Source organism: Pongo abelii, chromosome 4, assembly GCF_028885655.2.
Source record: "Pongo abelii isolate AG06213 chromosome 4, NHGRI_mPonAbe1-v2.0_pri, whole genome shotgun sequence".
Classification (NCBI taxonomy): Eukaryota; Metazoa; Chordata; class Mammalia; order Primates; family Hominidae; genus Pongo; species Pongo abelii.
Window position 1 is genome coordinate 120829218 of NC_071989.2, and position 21926 is coordinate 120851143.

The 21926-nt window shown below is 35.6% G+C and overlaps 1 protein-coding gene, 1 non-coding gene and 1 pseudogene across 18 annotated transcripts in view; 2 read left to right on the plus strand and 1 right to left on the minus strand.

Moving 5' to 3' along the window:
* The window catches only part of APC (APC regulator of WNT signaling pathway), a 140455-nt gene that overhangs the window by 64204 nt on the left and 54325 nt on the right, over positions 1 to 21926 (plus strand). For all 17 annotated transcript variants that reach the window (XM_054555816.2, XM_054555817.2, XM_054555823.2 and 14 more), the window contains 3 exons: positions 4055 to 4163; positions 9281 to 9394; positions 20967 to 21050. In XM_054555816.2, coding sequence (XP_054411791.1) covers positions 4055 to 4163; positions 9281 to 9394; positions 20967 to 21050 — 307 coding nt within the window. The remainder of the gene's footprint in view (positions 1 to 4054; positions 4164 to 9280; positions 9395 to 20966; positions 21051 to 21926) is intronic.
* LOC100432377 (chromobox protein homolog 3-like) lies at positions 6120 to 6783 on the minus strand (annotated as a pseudogene).
* LOC112133574 (U6 spliceosomal RNA) lies at positions 6846 to 6952 on the plus strand. Its single transcript, XR_002915214.2, has one exon. It is a non-coding gene; the product is annotated as a U6 spliceosomal RNA (small nuclear RNA).

Consider the following 21926-nt stretch of genomic DNA (forward strand, 5'->3'; position numbering starts at 1 on the left):
AAACTCATTTTTCTTCATTATCAAGGTACCAATGAGAAATTTGATACCAGTCTGAATCTTATTCCTTTGTAGATGGCCATTTTTCCTCTTTGGAAGCTTTTGAATGTTTTGGTATACATATTTTCTTCATTCATCATGCTGAGTATTTACTGTACTCTTTTGATCTGGAAATTTATTTATTCAGCTTTTTTATGTTATTTGATGATTTTCCCCTTTAGTTTTTTCTGTTCTTTCTTTCTAGACCTTCCTAAAGTCATAGTTTAACTCTATGTCTTCTTCCTTTATCTGTACTCCTCAAGATAAATGCTAGAAGTTGGTTAAGCCAGGACTTAAACCCAGCTTGTAGCTTTATAACCTTTTTGAACCTCAGTTTTCTAGTTAGTAAAGTGATCATGAGAATAATGACCTCAAAGTTTATCATGAGGATTAAATTAGATTTTTTTAAAGTCCTTAGCATTATGCCCAGTACATACAGCATTCAATAATGTTAGGAATTGTTGCTGTCATGTTCACTATTAATTTATTTAACAAATATTTATTGAATGCTAATACAAATGTGCCATGCTCTTCTAGGTGACCCCCAGTAAGGTAGAGGACTAAGAAGACATGAGATTTATGTGAAAAAGCATTTTTAAAGAAGACCATTGGCAATCACAAAATAGGCCTTTAGTACACTAAACCCTAATGACTCTACCTGTTCTGAGTCTAGCCTTAGTTTCAGTTCTGAGCCTTATGAACTGCTGTTGTGTGAGTCACAAGGTCAACTACTGTAATTTAATCACTTGCTATCATTTTAGCTGAAGACACTATAACCTTGGCTTCTCCAGAGTATTTTACTACAGGTTAATCTTAAACTTGATAGTAGCAAATTGTCCCTAGTGTCCTTAACCTCCCCCTTACTTCAACACTGCCGCTGACATTGGCCTGTCAATTTAAGCACTTTTAATGCCCAGCTCTTTTTTTTTTTTTAAGACGAAGTCCCACTCTGTCACCTAGGCTGGAGTGCAGTGGCACGATCTTGGCTCACTGCAACCTCTGCCTCCCTGATTCAAGAGTTTCTCATGCCTCAGCCTCCCAAGCAGCTAGGACTATGAGTGTCTGCCACGACGCCCAGCTAATTTTTGTATTTTTAGTAGAGATGGGGTTTCACCATGTTGGCCAGGCTGGTCTCGAACTCCTGACTTCAAGTGATCCACCTGCCTCAGCCTCCCAAAGTGCTGGGATTACAGGCGTGACCCGCCGTGCCTGGCCCCAACTCTTATTTCATAAGTTCATTTATTAGGAAATAATGGAGGAAATAGTAGCGTCACCATCTTTTTTACTCTTTTTCCCACCTTGGACCTGGTAGGTCCTGCAGGTCCTCACTAGGGAAAACTGAAAATTAGAATTAAATCTCATCTTTATGGGAGTTGTGGTACCCAGCTGTGGATGGAGTTCAGGCTTTCTGCAGTGCTTTCTCCTGTTCCTGTTGTCAGAAATTGGAGGGAGAAAGCAGCTTGTCTTTAGTCTGCCTTTTCTGAGGGATGCTACATCATAAGCAGGGGCTTCCTTTCTTCCCAATCAGTCCATCACTATTAAGATTGCCACATAAGAACAAAAGCTTATTTCTTATTTTTTAAGTTGCTTCTCAGTAAAGGAAAATACATTTTAGCAAGAACAGAACCTTCCACATACTCACTACTAAGATTCATTCCCATATTTCCTAAGAAACAATAATCAAGCAGAACTTTTAAAGTAATAGTATCAGAGTGGGGAACATCTGTCTGTATGACCAAACTCCAGAATCTATAATAGAAAATATCTAGAAATCGGACTGCATGGAAATCAAAATTTTCTACATGGCAAAACGTTACAGTTGACCCTTGAACAATTCAGGGGTTGGCGTACCCACCCACTACGTGCAGTCAAAAATATATATATAACTTTTGACTCCCTGAAAACTTTACTGATTGCCTGTCTATTGACCTGAAGCCTTACTGATAACATAAACAGTCAAGTAACAAATATTTTGTATGTTATATGTATTATATACTATGTTAAGTTAGAGAAAACATGTTATTAAGAAAATCATAATGAAGTGGAAGGGAATTCATGTATAAGTGGACCCATGCAGTTCACACCCATATTCAAGGGTCAACTGAGTAAAAAATGTTAAAAAGACAAGTGTTAAGTTCAGAAAATTATATGCAGCCCAACAACTGACAAAGCACTATCATTTTTAATATAGAAAAGGTCCTACAAATAAGAAAAATCACAGAAAAGGAAATACAAATGGTTTATAAACTTGAACAAAATGTTTAATCTCACTCATAGTAAGAGAAATCAAATTAAAACCAGTGATACACCATTTAAAAAAAACTAGACATGAAAAAGCAAAAAGTTGAATTAAACACTTAAATTGGTGATGATGGTAGCATACATTGGTATAACATCTCATAAGGGCAGTAAGTTAAAAATTTATATATTCTAGGAATTTCTTTTATATAAATGCATGTATATGTACGACATGAGGTATATCTATAAGGCTATTCAATGCAGCATTGTTTATAATAACAAAAGATTAGAAAGGCCCTAAGTACCCACCAAGTAAGAGTTGGTTGTAGTGTATCCCTACATAGATTTATGAATACTAGGGAGTTCTTGGAATATTCTGTAGCTAACAAAAAAAATACCTAGTATAGATTGAGCATCCCAAATCTGGAAATAGAAAATTCTCCAAAATCCTAAAGTTTTTGAGTAACATGATGCTCAAAGGAAATGCTAATTAGAGCATTTTTGGATTTGAGATGCCCAACTGGTAAGTATAATAGAAATATTACAAAATCCAAAAACACTTCTAGTCACAATCATTTTGAATAACGGATACTCAGCCTGTGCCTATTTGTGTTCTGCAAGATCGATTTTTTTTTTTTTTTGGAAAGGAGTCTGTTGCCCAGGCTGGAATTCAGTGGTATGATCTCAGCTCACTGCAGCCTTGGCCTCCTGGGCTCAAGTGATTCTCCTAGCTCAACCTCCCAAGTAGCTGGGACTACAGGTATGCACCACCACACCTGGCTAGTTTTTGTATTTTTTTGTAGAGATGGGATTTTGGGGTTTGGGTTTTCATCATGTTGCCCAGGCTGGTATTGAACTCCTGAGCTCAAGTGATCCACCTGCCTCGGCTTCCCTAAGTATTGGCATTACAGGCATGTGCCACCACACCTGGCCCCCAGGATCAATTTTTAAGTGAAAAAAAGTTGCAGGACAACGTATACTATAATTATATGCTACAATTTATATTTAAAATGTACATATAAGTATGCACATATGTCCTTGCATTTTTATAGAATAGCTCTAGAAATATACATAAGAAAATTATAACAGTGGTAGCTCTGGCAAAGAGCCACGTGAAAAGAGATAGATTATATGCTTTTTGTACCTCTTGAGTTTTATCCCTGTAACACTCTTACTGTGCATTTATGTTTATAATGCTCAGGTATACAGTATCTTAGTACAGATTGCTATGGAGAACACCATCATTTGGTGTTCAGATTCCAAACTAAGAAGTTTCTCTCCGTCATAACTTCCTCTTATTTCAAAATGACAGTATATTTCTTATTATTTTGGCTGCTGTGAAGCTGAAAGCCACATCAGTTTCCAAAGTAGTAGCTTCTTATATTCTGGGTTTGTTTTCTGGGCATCATTGCTGTTTTTCTTAATTCCTTTACTATACTTTTTATTCTTATACTAATTTGGAGTTTTGTTATATGTGTATCTTTTACCTATCATTATATTCTTAGACTATAAATATGAAGAAAGCCTTTAGTGAAGTGTAAGTATTCTTTTAAGGATGATTACCAGTTTATTTAGAAAAAAATGTTCTTTTTAATACTCTAATTTTAATGACTGTAATATTCTAAGTCCTACCTTTAAACATTGAAATCAATGTAAATTTTTTGAGTAATTCATTTTTAGCACTTTAGGTAGAGAAGTTTCAATAACAACTGGTGTAAGTATTGCTCTTGTGCAGTCTTTATTAGCGTTGTTTTAATATACCTTTTTTTTAAAAAAATAGGTCATTGCTTCTTGCTGATCTTGACAAAGAAGAAAAGGAAAAAGACTGGTATTACGCTCAACTTCAGAATCTCACTAAAAGAATAGATAGTCTTCCTTTAACTGAAAATGTAAGTAACTTGGCAGTACAACTTATTTGAAACTTTAATAACTTGATATTTTAAAGTACCTAGGTAATCCATTAAAATTCAGGATAACTGAATTTATAGTTATTTGTAAATTGTAATATATTTTACCCAACTTTAGGCCTGAATATATAATACTTAATGAATTTTTGTTTGTAAAGATGATAAAACTTTATTGTGCTCAAATGTTTTATTTAAAGCTTTTATTTAGAAAATCTATAAAGTTTGAATTCTAGAGGACCTCAGGGTTCAACTAGGCAACTAGTTTTTAATTCTGTGTATTGAGTTGTCAAACATACTCTATAGAAATATTTATCACCATCTGCTTATTTTTTGTACTGTGTTGCAGGAATCATGCCAAATAGTTTTTGCAATAAAAATATCTATGAAAATATTCTAGATATAAATGCCAATAGCTATAGCACGGATATTAGCATTTTTTCAAATGCTAAAGTTGGTTTGTTTTGCAAATATAACTATGTTTTAAAAAATTTTTTAAGGAATATAAAACTATTGACCATTGTCCACCAGTATTCACAATAAATTAACAGTATGCAGTTGAATAACATTCTGATTTACTACAAAGAGTTATTTTTCTTGGCCTCTGCTGAACCAGTAAAACATATACTGAAAAGATCGAACCTACATATAATGAATGTGTTGGAGTAAAGAAAAAACATGCAAGTCAATAGTTTAGATTACAGAAGTTTGTTCACCGATTTATGACAGCAGGTCCTAAACTGCCGACATCTCTAACTATCTGATTAGGTTTCCATGAGCCAAGTCTTAGACATTCCATGAATCATGACCTTTTAGTCAGTGTAACACAGGGATTTCAACTTTTTGTTAAGAAATGACTCAGCATGGCGGAGGCTTACGCCTGTAACCCCAGCACTTTGGGAAGCTGAGGAAGGTGGATCACTTAAGGCCAGGAGTTCAAGACCAGCCTGGTCAACATGGTGAAATTCTGTCTCTACTAAAGTAAATACAAAAATTAGCCAGACCTGGTGGTGCATGCCTGTAATCTCAGCTACTTGAGAGGCTGAGGCAGGAAAATCACTTGAACCTGGGAGGCAGAGGTTGCAGTGATCCAAGATCACACCACTGCACTCCAGCCTGGGCGACAGAGCAAGACTCCATCTCAAAACAAAAAGAAAAAATAAAAAAAAAGAAATGACTCACCAGAGGAATCTTTAAGTGTCCATTTAACTGTCTTGTTCAGCTAATTAAAATATACTAGGATTTGTCTGGTTTCCTCATCTGGATGTTGCTGGCAATGGTAAAATTTTTCATTTTAGAAATTTTGCAAACCATTGCATTTATAGATATGAATTCTGATATGGCTGCTTTTAAATTATCCCATTTGAATTGTCCAATTAATTAAAATCATTAATTTAACTTGAAATGTATGACTTAAGGAAGTTTTTCAATTTAACTTGAAGTGATTTATTTTTCTTAGATTGTTCAGAATGATGGCATTTCAGAAACATTGCATTACCTGTGATTTTTATTTTGGTAAATGTTTAAAAACAATAAAAAAAGAAAACATTTACGTGTGCATTTTCTTTATACACACACACACATGAAAAAAAAAACAAATAAGAAACCCAGAATGGTCCTTAGGCATATGAGAACAGAAGTTCTGATTGAGTAATGGCTAAGGAAATTTCCCCTAATATATTTAGAAAAGTTGTTCTCTCATGCAATGGATATAATATACCATGGTATCTAATTTTTTTTTCTGATGAAGGAAGCAACTACAGAAAGCTTTTATTTATTTGTTCAAAGTAACCAGTGCTATTAATGCAAAAGAAAATCCACAGCAACTCTCCCAATACTACTTTCAAAACAAACATACCAAACTTGATTTTCATTAAAATGTAGTTATTTCTTCACACTAGTAAATCAAAAACCAAGACCCATATAAAACAGTGCGAACAATTACTGTGCTTCATCTTCTGGACAAGAATGCCAAGTTAGTTTCTCTTTATAAAAAGCAATTACATTTTGAGGACCCTTCATATTTGCCTCTTTTGCCAGCAGCAACTCTGTCTAATCTGAACCCTTCCATTTCATGAGAAACAGCAGTTCTCCACTGCTGTCTGTGGCGCTCATTACTCCTTCAGGATCAAGACATCTGGCAAAGCCTTTTGGTTTGTCAGCAGCATCCCTTCTCTTCTTTGATTTACTGTCATCAGATTCACTGTCAGATAAAGATTTTCTGTTTGTGCCATCTTTTTCTTGACTAGTTTTTTGAGAATTAAGAAATGCTTCAATTAACCCTGAACAATCTAAATTTTCTTTAGGTTCCCAAGTGTTATCAACATCTGTAAATCCCTTCCACTTAAGGAAATATTCCACTTTCCCATTCAGTACACGTCAGTCTAGTACGTTTTCCACCACAGATTCTTCCGGCTCTGCCTCTTCATCTTTTTTATTCTTTCCATTCTGTTTGTTTCCTATTTTTTGCAGTGTAGTTTTATTGGAAGCCATTTTTTATTGCATACTAGAGGAGCTGATATTCACCACCTCCAAGCCGCTCCGGGTTATAGATCTGCAGTGTTCTGTAAAAAAAAAAATTCTAATCCTGTCAGCCTCTCCCTCTCCATGTCAGTGATTTTATTCATGGGATGGCACATATAAGAATATTTCTCAAATACATTTGTAGTGGCTGCGTCAGCAACACATATCCTAAAACTGGAACGAGGCAGAGGAGATTAGCATGGCCCTTGCTCAACGATGACATGGAAATTCATGAAATATTCTATATTTAAAAAAAGAAAAGAAAAAAAAATATATATATAATCTCAAACAAGACTACATATTTTAGCTATTATCCATAAATATTTCACGTAACTTTTTTTTTTTTTTTTGAGATGGAGTCTCGCTCTGTCGCCCAGGCTGGAGTGCAGTGGCGCAATCTCAGCTCACTGCGACCTCCGGCTCCCAGGTTCAAGCGATTCTCCTGCCTCAGCCTCCCAAGTAGCTGGGACTACAGGTGCATGCCACCATGTCCAGCTAATTTTTTGTACTTTTAGTAGAGACAAGGTTTTGATGTGTTAGCCAGGATGGTCTCGATCTCCTGACCTCGTGATCCACCCACCTTGGTCTCCCAAAGTGTTGGGATTACAGGTGTGAGCCACTGCGCCCGGCCACATGTAATTTTTTAAAAGAAAATAGACTAATTAAAATATAACTTACTCTCTTAGCTTAGATTTTTCATTTTCTACTACTACTTTGAGAGACCAAAATAGACAAAAAGGTAAAAACTGAAAGAGAGAAAACCTTTTTGAAAACATGTAGCTAGCCAGGTTTCCTGAGTGGACATTGGCTGACAGGAGGTGGAACTGGAAGCTTAAGGGCTCACTCTCCTAGAATAATCATTCAGGGTTTTGAGAGAGAAAGGATCCGTTTTTCTGACAGGGCCCTTAACATGTTAACACTTAACAGTGCTCCTGGGAATTAAGGAGCACAGATAGTGAGAGAACAGTTATTGTTAGCCTGTGAGGATTAGGAATTTTGGGGGATTTATTGGGACTATAACTTACGAAGAAAAATACCAAAGTGTAGTTTTGCTTACCGTTAATTTTGGTCATTAGAGAATATACAAAATCCAGAATCCCACTGTCTGCATGCAGTCAGGTTCAGGAAAGAGCTTAAATGTACATGACAACTCAAGAGTATTTGTTTACTATCTGAAACAAAGATCAGTTGTCAAGTTAATTATTCTCTACTAATTTATTAAGTAGATCACATTTATTTAATATGATATATAAGACATTATCAGGGACCATTGGCAACATTAGCAAATTTAAACTCTGCTTGTATTTTATAAGTGTTTTTTAATTTCACAAATTTTGCATTTATGTTGGGAAGCCAAGCTAATGAACACTTTATGTGGAAATACCTACTTATCAAAACATTACTGAAAACATCAGATCTAAACCACATTATTGCAACATACTGTGTCATGTTCAATTTTTTTTTTTTTGCAGAGAGGGTTTGGGAAGTGGAGGACTAATAAGTGGAGTTACAACTGGCTCAGTAGGAATAAGAAATAACATGCAGACTATTTCATCTCTATTGCAACCCATAATTTGGGTATGCCTAAGGGAATACATTCTGCATATGAATGTCATCTGTATGTTGCAAAGGGAAAAGGGTGAGAACTAATCTAACTACAACTGACAACACAATTTGGAGTTCTTGGACCAGAATGCTATTCTGAGTCAGATATATGTCATATACAGTTTTCTAAGGGCACACAGAAAATCTATAGCATTTCCTCATTCCCTTCATGGCCCATTATAAGTCTGTTACCTATCATTTTATTTAATCAGCTTTTATTACCTTTTGGGCATGGGTTTATAAGTTTCATTACCTTGTCCTTTTAAAATCCTGTTGCATGCTTGGCAGTTATCACAGTCCTTGGAATTTTAATTAAAGGGTTAATAAATTTTTGAATGAGTTATCACCCATTCTGAAGAAGTACCTCTTTTTGTTTCAACTTTGCTTTACTTTTGAATTTTTACCAAAGTCTGTGTTAACTTTGTCCACTCTTATTTATGATTATCTTTCTTACATGTAGGCTTTTTCTTATCCCATATTCTTCATTTGATTAATGGAAAAGTTCTCTCTATTTAATCTGTATGTATATAGTAATCCTTACCTTAAGTTGAAGTATAAGCTTAAGAATGATGGACTTGTTTCTTGATATTTCTATGTTGTCCACATTAATATGCTAGTATTTAATAATTAAAAGTAGTCCCTCTTCAGTAGAGAAGAGTCATAAGGCAACTGAATTTAGCCTCACTCTAACTGGACCAATTATATATTTTAAGTGAAATAGGCCAATCTAATTAAAGCCACTTGTGACTTTGGCAAATAAGTGTTTGAATTCCACATCACATCAGGGATCCAGATTGAGTCTGACACCTATAATCAAATTTAAACACTCCTTGAAGTAAAAAATAATTTTCTCATGCACCATGACTGACATATTTGCTTATTCATTTTCTTTATTGGTACTTATATGCTTTTTTGCTTTTACTGATTAGCATAAATACAAGATATTGATACTTTTTTATTATTTGTGGTTTTAGTTTTCCTTACAAACAGATATGACCAGAAGGCAATTGGAATATGAAGCGAGGCAAATCAGAGTTGCGATGGAAGAACAACTAGGTACCTGCCAGGATATGGAAAAACGAGCACAGGTAAGTTACTTGTTTCTAAGTGATAAAACAGCGAAGAGCTATTAGGAATAAAATGAATTACAGTTCTGTTAATATTGATTAAATTTTATTAAAGACATTTATAAGGCTGTCTTTATTTTGGCTCTATTTCAAAATAAGATTTATCATGGCTGCTGAGCAACGTAATCAATATTCACATAGTTGTGTCTTTACCATATTCATTTCCCCTGGTACTGTTCTGTTCTGCCTTCGAATTCTAAGGGAGAGACAGAGTTAGATGGTGGTCTTCTGGTAGCTAGTAACTAGCTTCAGTTCTCCTTTGAGATTTTTACTTCTTGTAATCTTAGACTGTATAAAGGCATTCAGAACATGTCACTGCTCTTCAAATTGTGCACTTAAAAAACCCTCATTCAAGGATAATAGGAAGGAAACAAAGAGAATTTTAGGAGAGATGAGGTAAGTTGTATGGAGAACATTCCCATACTTCTACCCTCAATGTCAAGAAAGAGTATTGTATTAGCTAGCTTTGCTATTAAGTATTTTTATATATTATTGAATATAGCCTTTTTATATTCAAACAAGTTTATGACTGACTAATGTTTTTAAGCCCTGAAGAAGCCTTGCCAATTGCCTTATCTGTTTCAAAACTAGCATGGGTTGTTGTTTTCTTTTTTAACTTCTGGGACAAATTGGGAGGAAAACATTTAAAGATTTTCTTTAAGTAAATATTAATAGCAAATAAAAGCAGAGACCAACATTTACATGGTAGTGATACACATACATTTTTTATTCTATAAAACATATTAAATAGTTTTAAAATGGCTACTGTAGGATATTTTACATTCCTTGAAGTATAGTCTTTATTTTTTGTGTGACTCTTCCTAAACATAATGAATTTTTTTTTTTTTTTTTTTTTTCTTGAGAAGGAGTCTTACCCTGTTGCCCAGGCTGAAGTGCAATGGCATGATCTCACCTGCAACTTCCACCTCCCGGGCTCAAGCAATCCTCCTGCCTCAGCCACCTGAGTAGCTAGGATTACAGGCGTGCACCACCGTGCCCAGCTAATTTTTGTATTTTTAGTAGAGATGGGGTTTTGCCATGTTTGCCGGGCTAGTCTTGAACTCCTGACCTCAAGTGATCCAACCGCCTCGGCCTCCCAAAGTGCTAGGATTTAGAGTCATCATGCCCAGTGTATTAGTTTGTTTTCAGGCTGCTGATAAATACATACCCGAGACTGGGCAGTTTACAAAAGAAAGAGGTTTAAGGGACTTAACAGTTCTACGTGGCTGGGGAATCCTCACAATCATGGTGGAAGGCGAGGAGGAACAAGTCATGTCTTACATGGATGGCAGCAGGCAAAGAGAGAGAGACTGACAGGGAAACTCCCATTTTTAAAACCATCAGATCTCGTGAGAATTATTTACTATCACAAGAACAGCACAGGAAAGACCCACCCCCATAATTTAATTATCTCCCACTGGGTCCCTCCCACAACACATGGGAGCTACAAGATGAGATTTGGATGGGGACACAGCCAAACCATATCACCCAGCCTAAACATAATGTATATTCTATCTGTTTTGGAGTATGGTGGTAGGCTAAGGTGCTACTAAAACACCAGTACCATACTACATTTCATAGTCCATACTTGTTAGTTTCATAATGAGGTTGGGGGCTTAACTAGTGTGTGTGTGCATGTGCATGTATGTGTACATGTTAGTTATAATACGTGTATATAATATATTGTTTTTTCTTACCTTCCCTCTTGCCCCTATCCTAGTCAGAAAGATTCATGACTTAAATGTCAAAAGTAAAACTTTAAACCTTTCAGTAGAAAATATACATAAGTATGTTTCTGATATTAGAGTAGGAAAGTATTTCTTAAGAAAGACTTAAAACACTAATGATAAAAGACCAATAAGTTTACTGTATTAAAATTAAGAATTTGTCTTCAACAGGTACCTGAAAGAAAGTGAAAAGATAAGTTACAAATTGGGAGAAGATATTTATTACCATATAACTGGCAAAGAACTAAAATCAAGAATATATAAATAATTTCTAAAAATATATTCCATTTTACATTTAGATTTAAATTTGAGATTTTCATGGAATTATTTTAAAATGTTAGGTTTATTTGTTTCAAAAAAACAGAAGTATTACTTTATATGAATTTGCATTTTTAGAACATGAATATATGGGATACTGTAGACATAAGTTAGTTTTTTTGTGTCTGTTAATGTGAGCTTTTTTTTTAGAGAGAGATCCTTAAAGAACAAGATGTGATGGTAGTTGTAAAAATTCTTGTGCTATATAAATATAAATAGGCGTATTCCAGACAGTTTATATCCCTGAAGAGAGGTTAACTTGAGTTCTTTCTTAGCCATTTTGTTCACATAAGCGCTGATATAGTCATTCTTATTTTATTTTGGAATGCGGTATTCTTCATTTTGGTAGTTAATATTCTAAGGAAATTTTATTCTGTAGTTTGAGAAACATACGCCTTCATTTATTCTGGAAATAGTTATATGAAGGTTAAGGTTAAAGAAATTGTAAACAAGATAAAAAGGCAAATAATGGAAATGTTGGTAGAATATATAAGAGATTTAATATCCCTACTCTACAAGGATCACCTACAAATCAATTGAAAATGGTCAACCATGCCAGGCATGGTGATTCACACCTGTAATTCTAGCACTTTGAGAGGCTGAGGCAGAAGGATCACTTGAGCCCAGGAGTTCGAGACCAGCCTGAGCAAGATAGCAAGACCCTACCTCTACCAAAAAAAAATAAATAAATAAATAAAAATAGCTGAGTATGATGGTGCACATCCGTAGACCTAGTTACTTGGGAGGCTGAGGCTGAGGAGGATCCCTTGAGCCCAGGAGTTCAAGGCTGCAGTGAGCTACAATCTCACCACTGTACTCAAAAAAAAAAAAAAAAAAGAGAGAGAAAGAAAGGAAAGAAAAGAAAGAAAACAGATAACCAAATAGCAAAATAGTCAGAAGATGTGAATAGTTCCATCAGAAAATTAAGTTCAAGTGTCTAATAAACAATTGTGAAAAGATGCTTAAACATCACTACACATCAGGGAAATGTAATATAAAATAAGGTGCTATTTTTTTTTGCCTATCAGGCTGCCCGAAACTTTATAATTTGATGACATGCAGTATTAGCAAGGGTGTGAAAGTAAAAACATCATCTACCTTTAAATCTTTTTTGTTTGTTTTGTTTTTTCTTTTTGAGACACAGTCTTGCTCTGTCACACAGGCTGGAGGGCAATGGTTTGATTTTGCCTTACTGCAACCCCCACCTCCTGGCTTCAAGCGATTCTCGTGTCTGAGCCTCCTGAGTAGCTGGGACTATAGTCGTGTGCCACCACGCCCGGCTAATTTTTGTATTTTTAGTAGAAACAGGGTTTCACCATATTGGTCAGTCTGGTCTTGAACTCTTGGCCTCAAGTGATCTGCCTGCCTTGACGTCCCAAAGTGCTGGGATTACAGGCATGAGCCACCACGCCCAGCCAACATTGTCTACCCTGTTCTTTTAAGAATAAATTGATACATTTTTGGAGGACAGTTTGGCATTATTTGCCAAAATTAAAATGCCTATGCTCTATGACCCTGTGTTTCTATAGGACTTCTAGGAATATGTTGTGTACAGAAATACTTAAGGGCAGAATACAGACACATATTTTAAATTAAATGAATAGTATGCAAGCTATTATAAAATAAGATACTGAGAATAGTGGGAATACGGTAGTCAAAGCACTCCTTTCCCTCCTAACTCACTGCTTGGGTGATTCAACAAGTGAAACAAGAACAGCCCTGGAAGAGGAGATCTCAGGAGGGTCTGAGGCTATGAGAAAAAATATGAGATCTCATTTGCAAGGGGAAGGAGTAAATAAGAATTCCAAATAAAATAAGAATAGAATGAAAGTTTTTAAATGTAAGTATTACCACAAACCAGAAGCAAACCTTATATTAAGAAAATAGTGACTGAGTGAAATAGCTCAGACCTGTAATCCTAGCACTTTGGGAGGCTGAGGCAAGAGGATCACAAGTTAGCAGTAGTGTTGGCACACAACTGTAAATCCCAGCTGCCTTAAGGAATGCTGAGGTGGTAGGATTGCTTGAGCTTAGGAATTAGAGGTTGCAGTGAGCTATGGTCATGCCACTGCACTCCAACCTGGGTGACAGAGCAAGACCCTGTCTTGAAAAAGAAAACAGAAATAATGAGGTAATCATCATTGCTATCATTAATATGTTTGAGTAGCTTGCTGTTATCACTATTATTTAACTTTGTTTGACAGGCTTGACTAATGCAAGTAGAAAAAAACAAAATAAGTGTTATGAATCCTACACTATTTTTGAGCTAGAAAGGAAGAGATTAAATAATTATTTGTAAATGATGCGGTGGTTTGCCTAGAAAAGCTATACAAAATGAACTAAAAAGTATTTAAACTAGTAAGAGAATTTAGTAAGGTATCTTGAGTTAAGATACATACAAAAATCAGCAATAACTACCAGTTAAAAGTGGAAATGGGGGTAGGAGGACCTGTTCACAATAACAGGAAACTTTAAAGTAACTAGAAAAAGCCTGCATAAAGAAAAACATAAAGTTGTTGAAGGACACTAAATTTTTTGGAACCTAGAAAAATGATTATAAAGTTTATAATGCAAGAATTTCCAAAAACATTTATGAAAGAACGTATAATTGAAGATTTACCTTAGCATTTGTTAAAAGTTACTGTGAAGATGTTGGAATAATCACAGTATGATAATAGCACAGGAATAAATTTAGGCAAATGATAAAGACTAGAAAGAGGTACAAGAATATTTACCACCTTTATATGAGAGAAGTTACATTATAAATTTTGGAGAAAATGGTAAATTACTCAATAAATTATATAGGTACAACCAGTGACCTATTCAAAAAATGAGAAATTAAACCCTTAGCTCACATCTTAAGAAAAGTAACAGGTTGATTAGCTATTCAAATGTGAAAAATAAATCTAAAATTAATAGAATAAAATACAGACAAGAGATCTTCTTAAATATGAATGGAAACTCAAAAGCAATAAAGAGGAAGGAAAGTTGGGATTTATCTCATAACATTTTAAATCATTCATTGCACAAAAGATAAATTAGAAAAATATAACACATAAAGGGGAAAATGTTAATATCTCTAAAATATAAGAATTCCTACAAATTAATAAGAAAAAGACAACCCTGTGTTTTTGTTTTGTTCAGAGTAGGGGTCTTGCTGGTTGCCCAGGCTGGAGTGCAGTGACCATTCACAGGAGCAATCATAATACACTACACCCTCAAACGGCTCTAGCAACCCTCCTTCCTCAGCCTCCCACATAGTTGGGACCTTAGGCGTGTACATCGCACCTGCCTAACCCGTGTTTTTTAATAGACAGAGGATGTAATAAGGCAATTCATTAAAAAGATGGCAAATGACCAGGAAAACACAGATGACTAGTAAATAATTTAGGAAAACTCAAAATCCACTTTTGCCTACCTGTATGAGATGGTTAGTCTCCAGGTACCTCTTAACTGCATGGTTATTTATTTATTTACTCTTACTTGTTCAGTGTGTATTTGGTCACCTAGTATGGTGGTACTTACCCTTCCATAGGCATGTAAGCAGAGGTTGGAAAAGTGCACATCAGTTTGTTAATAGAGCTTACTACTGGGATGTGGGAATTGGGGTGAAGGTGTAACTACACCTCTATATTGCCATAATTGATGATGCTGTTTAATATAGTTTATCTCCTCCCTAGTTGATGGACACTTAAGTTGATTCTAATTTTTCAGTTAAAAACAGCTCTGATAAACATACTTATTCATGTCTTGTAAACAAACATGCAAGAGTTTCTCTAGGTGAGGAGTCAGCAATCTTTTTCTTAGAAGGCCACGTAGTAAATATTTAGGTTTTGTGGACCATATGGTCTCTTTTGCAACTACTCAACCCTGCCTTTTTCTTTCTTTCTTTTTTTTTTTTTTTTTTTTTTTTTTGAGTCAGAGTCTCACTCTGTTACCTAGGCTGGAGTACAGTCGTGCAATTTTGTCTCACTGCAACCTCCGCCTCTAAGGTTCAAACGATTCTTGTGCCTCAGGCTCCCAAGTAGCTGGAATTACAGGTGTGCGCCACCACGCCTGGCTAATTTTTGTATTTTTAGTAGAGACGGGGTTTCACTATGTTGCCCAGTCTGGCCTCGAGCTCCTCACCTCAGGTGATCCACCTGCCTCAGCCTCCCAAAATGTTGAGATTACAGGCATGAGTCACCACTCCCGGCCTCAACCCTGCCTTTTAACAAGAAAGCAACCATAGTAAATTTATGAACACAAATGGGCATGGCTGTGTTTCAGTAAAACTTAATTTACAAAAACAGATGGCTTAGTAGGCCCTAGTTTGCTGACTGTTGCCCTAGGATATATATCTAAAAGCATAATTACTGGTCATAAGGTGTGAGTGTTTTGAATTAGTGTTTGCCAAATTGCTCTTAAAGTGATCTTTTTAGTTTACATTCCTAATAGTAGTATGTGAGAATTCTTGTTTCTGTATGTCTTCTCCATCACTTGTGAGTCAGAATTTATAATTAACAGTCAGTGGGTAGTGAAACATTTTGTCATCTTAAACTTTGTATTTTCCTGAGCTACTGAAGTTGAATCTTGAATATATTTATTAGATTTTGGGGTTTTCTTTCTAAGTTACTTCTTCATATCCCTTGATCATTCCCTATTGTTAAATGTCTTGTTTTCATGTGTTTGAGAGATGTTTTAATATCCTCTTGATACCACTCCTTTGTAGCTAATATACATCTCAATTCCTCCCCACCAAATCTGTTATCTATATTAGCCTCATAACAAAAATAAGCTTTTATGATAAAGCTAAATTAGTTACATTGCCAGATTTATACATCTTTTCCTGTACTGAAGTCGTAAAGGTAATCTTCTATTAGCTCCTTAATTCTCTTGAGTTTGCTATTATGTATGTTGTGGAGGCAGGAATCTAACTTATATGTATATTACTTATATATGTGTGTATGTGTATTATACATGCACATGATTTATATATGTGTGTATATATAGTTATGTATAGTCATACATACACATGTATACATATATTTATGTTGTTAACTGAATTTCTCATTATCATGTATTGGATACTGCACTAGTTCCTCATCGATGAGTAATGTCATCTCTTATCACATACCAAGTTTATATATGCTGGATATTTCTGGACTTTCTTCTGTTAGTCCACTTTAGCTTCTCCATGCCTGCACTGATACCACATTTTTTATTGGCTGCAGTTTTATAAATCTTGATACCCAGTTGGGTGAATCCTTCTTTGTTTTTAAAAATGTAGTATTCTGCCTTATTACTCTGTCATTTAAACTTTAATGTCAGCTTCTAATTCAAATAAAAGCTTCATGGGCTTTTGATTAGAATTACATTAAATTTATAGATTAAGGAAAAGTCAGACCTTCATAATATTTAGTCTTAGTTGAAAGGAACCAGACCTTCTATATTCAAATCCCAGACCTGCCACTTAGCAACACTGTGATCCTAGGTAAATTCTCTGCCTCAGTTTTCTTGTCAGTACAATACAGATAGTGATAAAAACTGTAAAATGTGAGGATTAAATGAGTTGATATATGTAAAAGCACTCAGAACCTGGCACATAGTAAACAAATTATTACGTATTGTTATTAATTTTATATCTCTCTATTCATTTAGGCTTTATTTTGTATCCTTCAATAAGGTTTTGTGAAATTCTCCACAGGGGTCTTATATATCATTTTAAAAAGTTATTCCTAGATATGTTACAGTTTTTGTTGCTATTATAAGTGAGAATTTCTTTAATTATATTACTAAATTACATTTAAGTAAAAAGTATCCAGCAGTCTTCCTGAAATATTTTATTATATCGTCACCGGTTTAAGATTCTATACACTGTCATATTGTTCGCAGATAATGACAATTTGTTTATCTCTTCCAGTCCTTACAGCGTTTTTTCTTTTGTTGTATTGTGTAAGAACTCTAATACATCTTTGAATGGAAACAATGATAGTAGTCTTCTTTTTCTTGTCTTGACTTTAAAGGGAATTCTTCTAAAATTTCACAGTTAACTGTGTTGTTTACTCAGGGTTTTTGATATGTGCGCTTTATCAAGTTAAGGGATTTACCTTGTATTCTAATTTGTGGAGTTATCCTGAATCTGTATTACTATTGCAGTTTTTAAAAAATCACTTTTTTCTAAAGTCATATCAAGTCCATACTCCTGAACAGTTTGTTATTAAATATAATTTCACAAATATTCTTGTCATATAGAAAAAGGAAAGAAATACTTAGTGGTTAAGCATCGTAATCCAAAAATCCAAATTGTGAAGTGCTGCAGTGAGCATTTCCTTTGAGCACCGTGTGGGTGCTCCAAAAGTTTCCTGTTTTGGAGCATTTTGGGTTTTGTATTTTTATATTAGGGATAGGGATTAGGAATACTCAAGGTGTAGTGGCTTCTTCTATTTTCATATGAGAAACAGAAGCACAAGAAATGTCATGTCAGAAACCATCTACCTCACTGGACATCAAGACATAGACATGACCTCAGTATTTAGTGAGATACTGGCAATATGGAAATGTAGTGTAAAATGGAGAGGATTAGGAGATATAATTTCCTATTTTCATCCTCTAAATATTAAAAATTTTTATTTAGGACTGTATTGATGGAAGGGAGCTAATTATATAGAAACTGATTATATAGAAAGGGAGGAAACAATCAAATTTAGAAATCCAGTAATTTTATGTAGCTTGGCTATTTCTCTAAAGCTAGGAAGTATTTGCCACCTGGTTATACAAATGATCACTCATCTTTGCAATATCTTTAGAAAATTACCAAAAGTACAGGTACTTCTTCTTCAGATGGTTTTCATACTGTGAATTGGACATGGTAAGATTTGTTAATTAAAGAATATTCTTTTTTTTTTTTTTTTTTCTATTTTTTTGAGACAGTCTGGCTCTGTCTCCCAGGCTGGAGGGCAGTGGCGCAATACTGGCTCACTGCAGCCTCCGCCTCCCAGGCTCAAGCCATCCTCCCTCCTCAGCTTCCCAAGTCACTGGGACTATAGGCGTATGCCCTCATGCCTGGCTAATTTTTGTATTTTTTGTAGAGACGGGGTTTCACCATGTTCCCTAGGCTAGTCTCAAACTCCTGAGCGTAAGCAATCTGCCCACCTTGGCCTCCCAGTGTGCCGGGATTACAGGCCTGAGCCACGGTGCCTGGCCTGAGAGTATTTTTTTTACCTTAAGTTTACTACTTTCAGAATCATGATAGAGAATCAGCTTAGTTATATTGTTAAAAAGAAAGAAAAGAGGGAGAAAATTAAGATAGATTAATTTGGGACTGTGAGCACAGCTTCTTGTTTTATTTATTTATTTATTTTGGGTGGGGTGGGGGTTTGTTTTTGTTTTTGTTTTGAGACGGAGTCTCACTCTCGCCCAGGCTGGAGTGCAGTGGCACGATCTCGGCTCACTGCAACCTCCGCCTCCTGGGTTCGAGCGATTCTCCTGCCTCAGCCTCCCGAGTAGCTGGGATTACAGGCACGCGCCACCATGCCCGGCTAATTTCTTTTTGTATTTTTAGTAGAGACGGGGTTTCACTGTGTTGACCAGGGTGGTCTCGATCTTCTGACCTAGTGGTCCATCTGCCTCAGCCTCCCGAAGTGCTGGGATTGCAGGCGTGAGCCACTGTGCCCGGCCGCGAGCACAACTTGAGTTTTTCTGTTCTTTGTTTATCATAAGACTGGATGATAACAGTAAACATTTTTACTATGGTAGTAAGAAAAGCGTGAAGGCATTGTATTTAAGTAAAACTAGATGTGATCAAAGAGTAAGTTTTATATGAACGTTTTATAACTATATATATATTTAAAGCTAATTGCTATAGTACTTTTATTATTTATCTGTTGGGGGTGATATTTGTTCTGAAATATTTTATTGATGGAGAACATAACTGGAAAATGTTTGGAAACTACTCCATCTAGCTTCTAACACACCCCCCCCCCTTATTGAAACAGTTTTACTTTTATAATATAATTTTTGATTTCTCAATATTAGGATGTCAATAACTATAGAATTATTACAGAAAATGGTACAACATTGTCAGTACTTGTTTTTAAAACCTATGTGTTTGATTTGTCATAAACTAGCTTTATGAGAGATTTGCAAAGTCTTTATTCATAAGTGACTTGTTTTTTCCACTTCCACTAGTATTCATAAAAGTTAAAATGAAGTCTAGCTTAAAAAACACACACACACACAACATATTCCCCACATTGTTTCCATTCCATGTGGTTCAATCTGTAGTTACTGCTTTGTGACCACTTGATGGTCTCCATATAGTGGAAAAGCAAAAGCTCTATCCTCTTTATGATCATAGTGTTGGAGATAAAAATAATGTTTAGCCACAGTTAGGTGCTTGGAAAGGCTGAAAAATACTACTAACTTATGACAGAAGTAACTTTGGGGAAGAGTTGGGCCTACTGTTTAAACCAGGGGTCCCCAACCCCCAGGCCATAAGCAAGCATTACCACCTGAGCCCTGCCTCCTGCCACCATCAGTGGCTGCATTAGGAGCATGAACCCGCTTGTGAACTGCACATGTGAGGGATCTAGGTTGCAGGCTCCTTATGAGAATCTATCTGATGCCTGAGGACCTGAGGTGGAGCAGTTTTATCCTGAGACTTCCCCTGCCCCAGTCAGTAGAAAAATTTCTTCCACGAAACCAGTCCCTGGTGCCAAAAAGGTTGGGGACCCTGATATTTATGAAAACAAATCAGATGTTCTTTCCCTTTACCGGTATACTATGTTTATATAAATTTATTATATTGTATTGATGTCTGGATTAGTATAAAAGATTAAATGCAGGTGTAATTTTCTCTTTGTTGAAATATTTTTTGAGAGTAAATTTTCACAATGTGTATTGTGTCAATTTTCATAATGCATGCAACATACAATTTGATATATGACTTGTATTTCCAGTTTTACTAAACAGATCTAGAGATCTGTTGAATAAAGTCCAGTGTATTTTAAAAAATTGAACTGACCCAGGGCCGGGCACAGTGGCTCACGCCTGTAAGCCCACAGCACTTTGGGAGGCCGAGGCAGGTGGATCACAAGGTCAGGAGTTCGAGGCCAGCCTGGCCAATATGGTGAAACCCCGTCTCTACTAAAAATACAAAATTTAGCTGGGCATGGTGGCGCACACCTGTAGTCCCAGCTACTCGGGAGCTGAGGCAAAAGAATTGCTTGAACCCAGAAGGCGGAGGTTGCGGTGAGCTGAGATTATGCCACTGCACTCCAGCCTGGGCAACAGAGCGAGACTCTGTCTCGAAAAAAAAGAAAAAAAGAAAAGAAAAATTGAACTGACCCCAATTTGTTATTAAAGGGTGAATATATTTATATGTCTAGCTTTTTAAATAAGAATGATTTGACATAACCCTGAGCTGTTAAGTGGTAGCCATAGTATGATTATTTATATTAATATTAGTAATAAAAACATAACTAATTAGGTTTCTTGTTTTATTTTAGCGAAGAATAGCCAGAATTCAGCAAATCGAAAAGGACATACTTCGTATACGACAGCTTTTACAGTCCCAAGCAACAGAAGCTGAGGTTAGTAAATTGCCTTTCTTGTTTGTGGGTATAAAAAAATAGGTAGTTATTCTAAGAAAAGAAAATGTGTATAATTTAACGTGGCACCATTGAAATATAGATGTTCTTTCAGAGAATTTAAATACCATAACTTTTTTTCGTGAAATTAAATTATCAAAAATTTTGACTATTTTGATTTTATCTAACTTTTAGGCAGTTAAAATTTATAGAATTGTAAATATAGATACCTTACTTTAGCTGTCAGTTTACATATAATCAAATAGTTAACTTAATTTGGCTACTATCCAGTAAGTAAACTTTTTTATAGATAATCCATAGTAAGAATTAATAATACACATTTACCTGTGCTTACTCCACAAACCCCATTAAAGTGATAGTAAAAGGATACAATGAAAGAGGCATTAAGACCAGGGAAGGTGACCACAGTAAAATCTGTGAAGCTGGAAAGCAGGTAAACAAGTGATAACATTCTAGCATATCAGAGAGGGTTGACCCATAAGGCAGCAATAGGAATGAAAAGTCATGAAGCAACTAGATACCTCTGGATGTGAGAATAAAAAAGGGTTAAAAGCAGGAAGATATTTGAAAATCTGTTAAGAAGCTGATGGACTTTCCAGAACCTCCCTACAACCTGTACAGCTAGGTGACTGCTCCTTTCCAATCCCAGCAAAAGATGAGAGCTTTTTCCTCTGGAGAAGCGGAGAGGGTAAACAAAGGGTCTTTGGTTAGGGGTCAGCCTTGTTTAATTGAACGTGAGGGTATCATACGAAACACTGAATTACATGAAAATTTACCTACTGAATGCTGAAACCCCCACTGGCATCAAGGCTTATAATCTCCAGGCAAGTTTCTGGAAGGAACTTCTATAAGAAATGT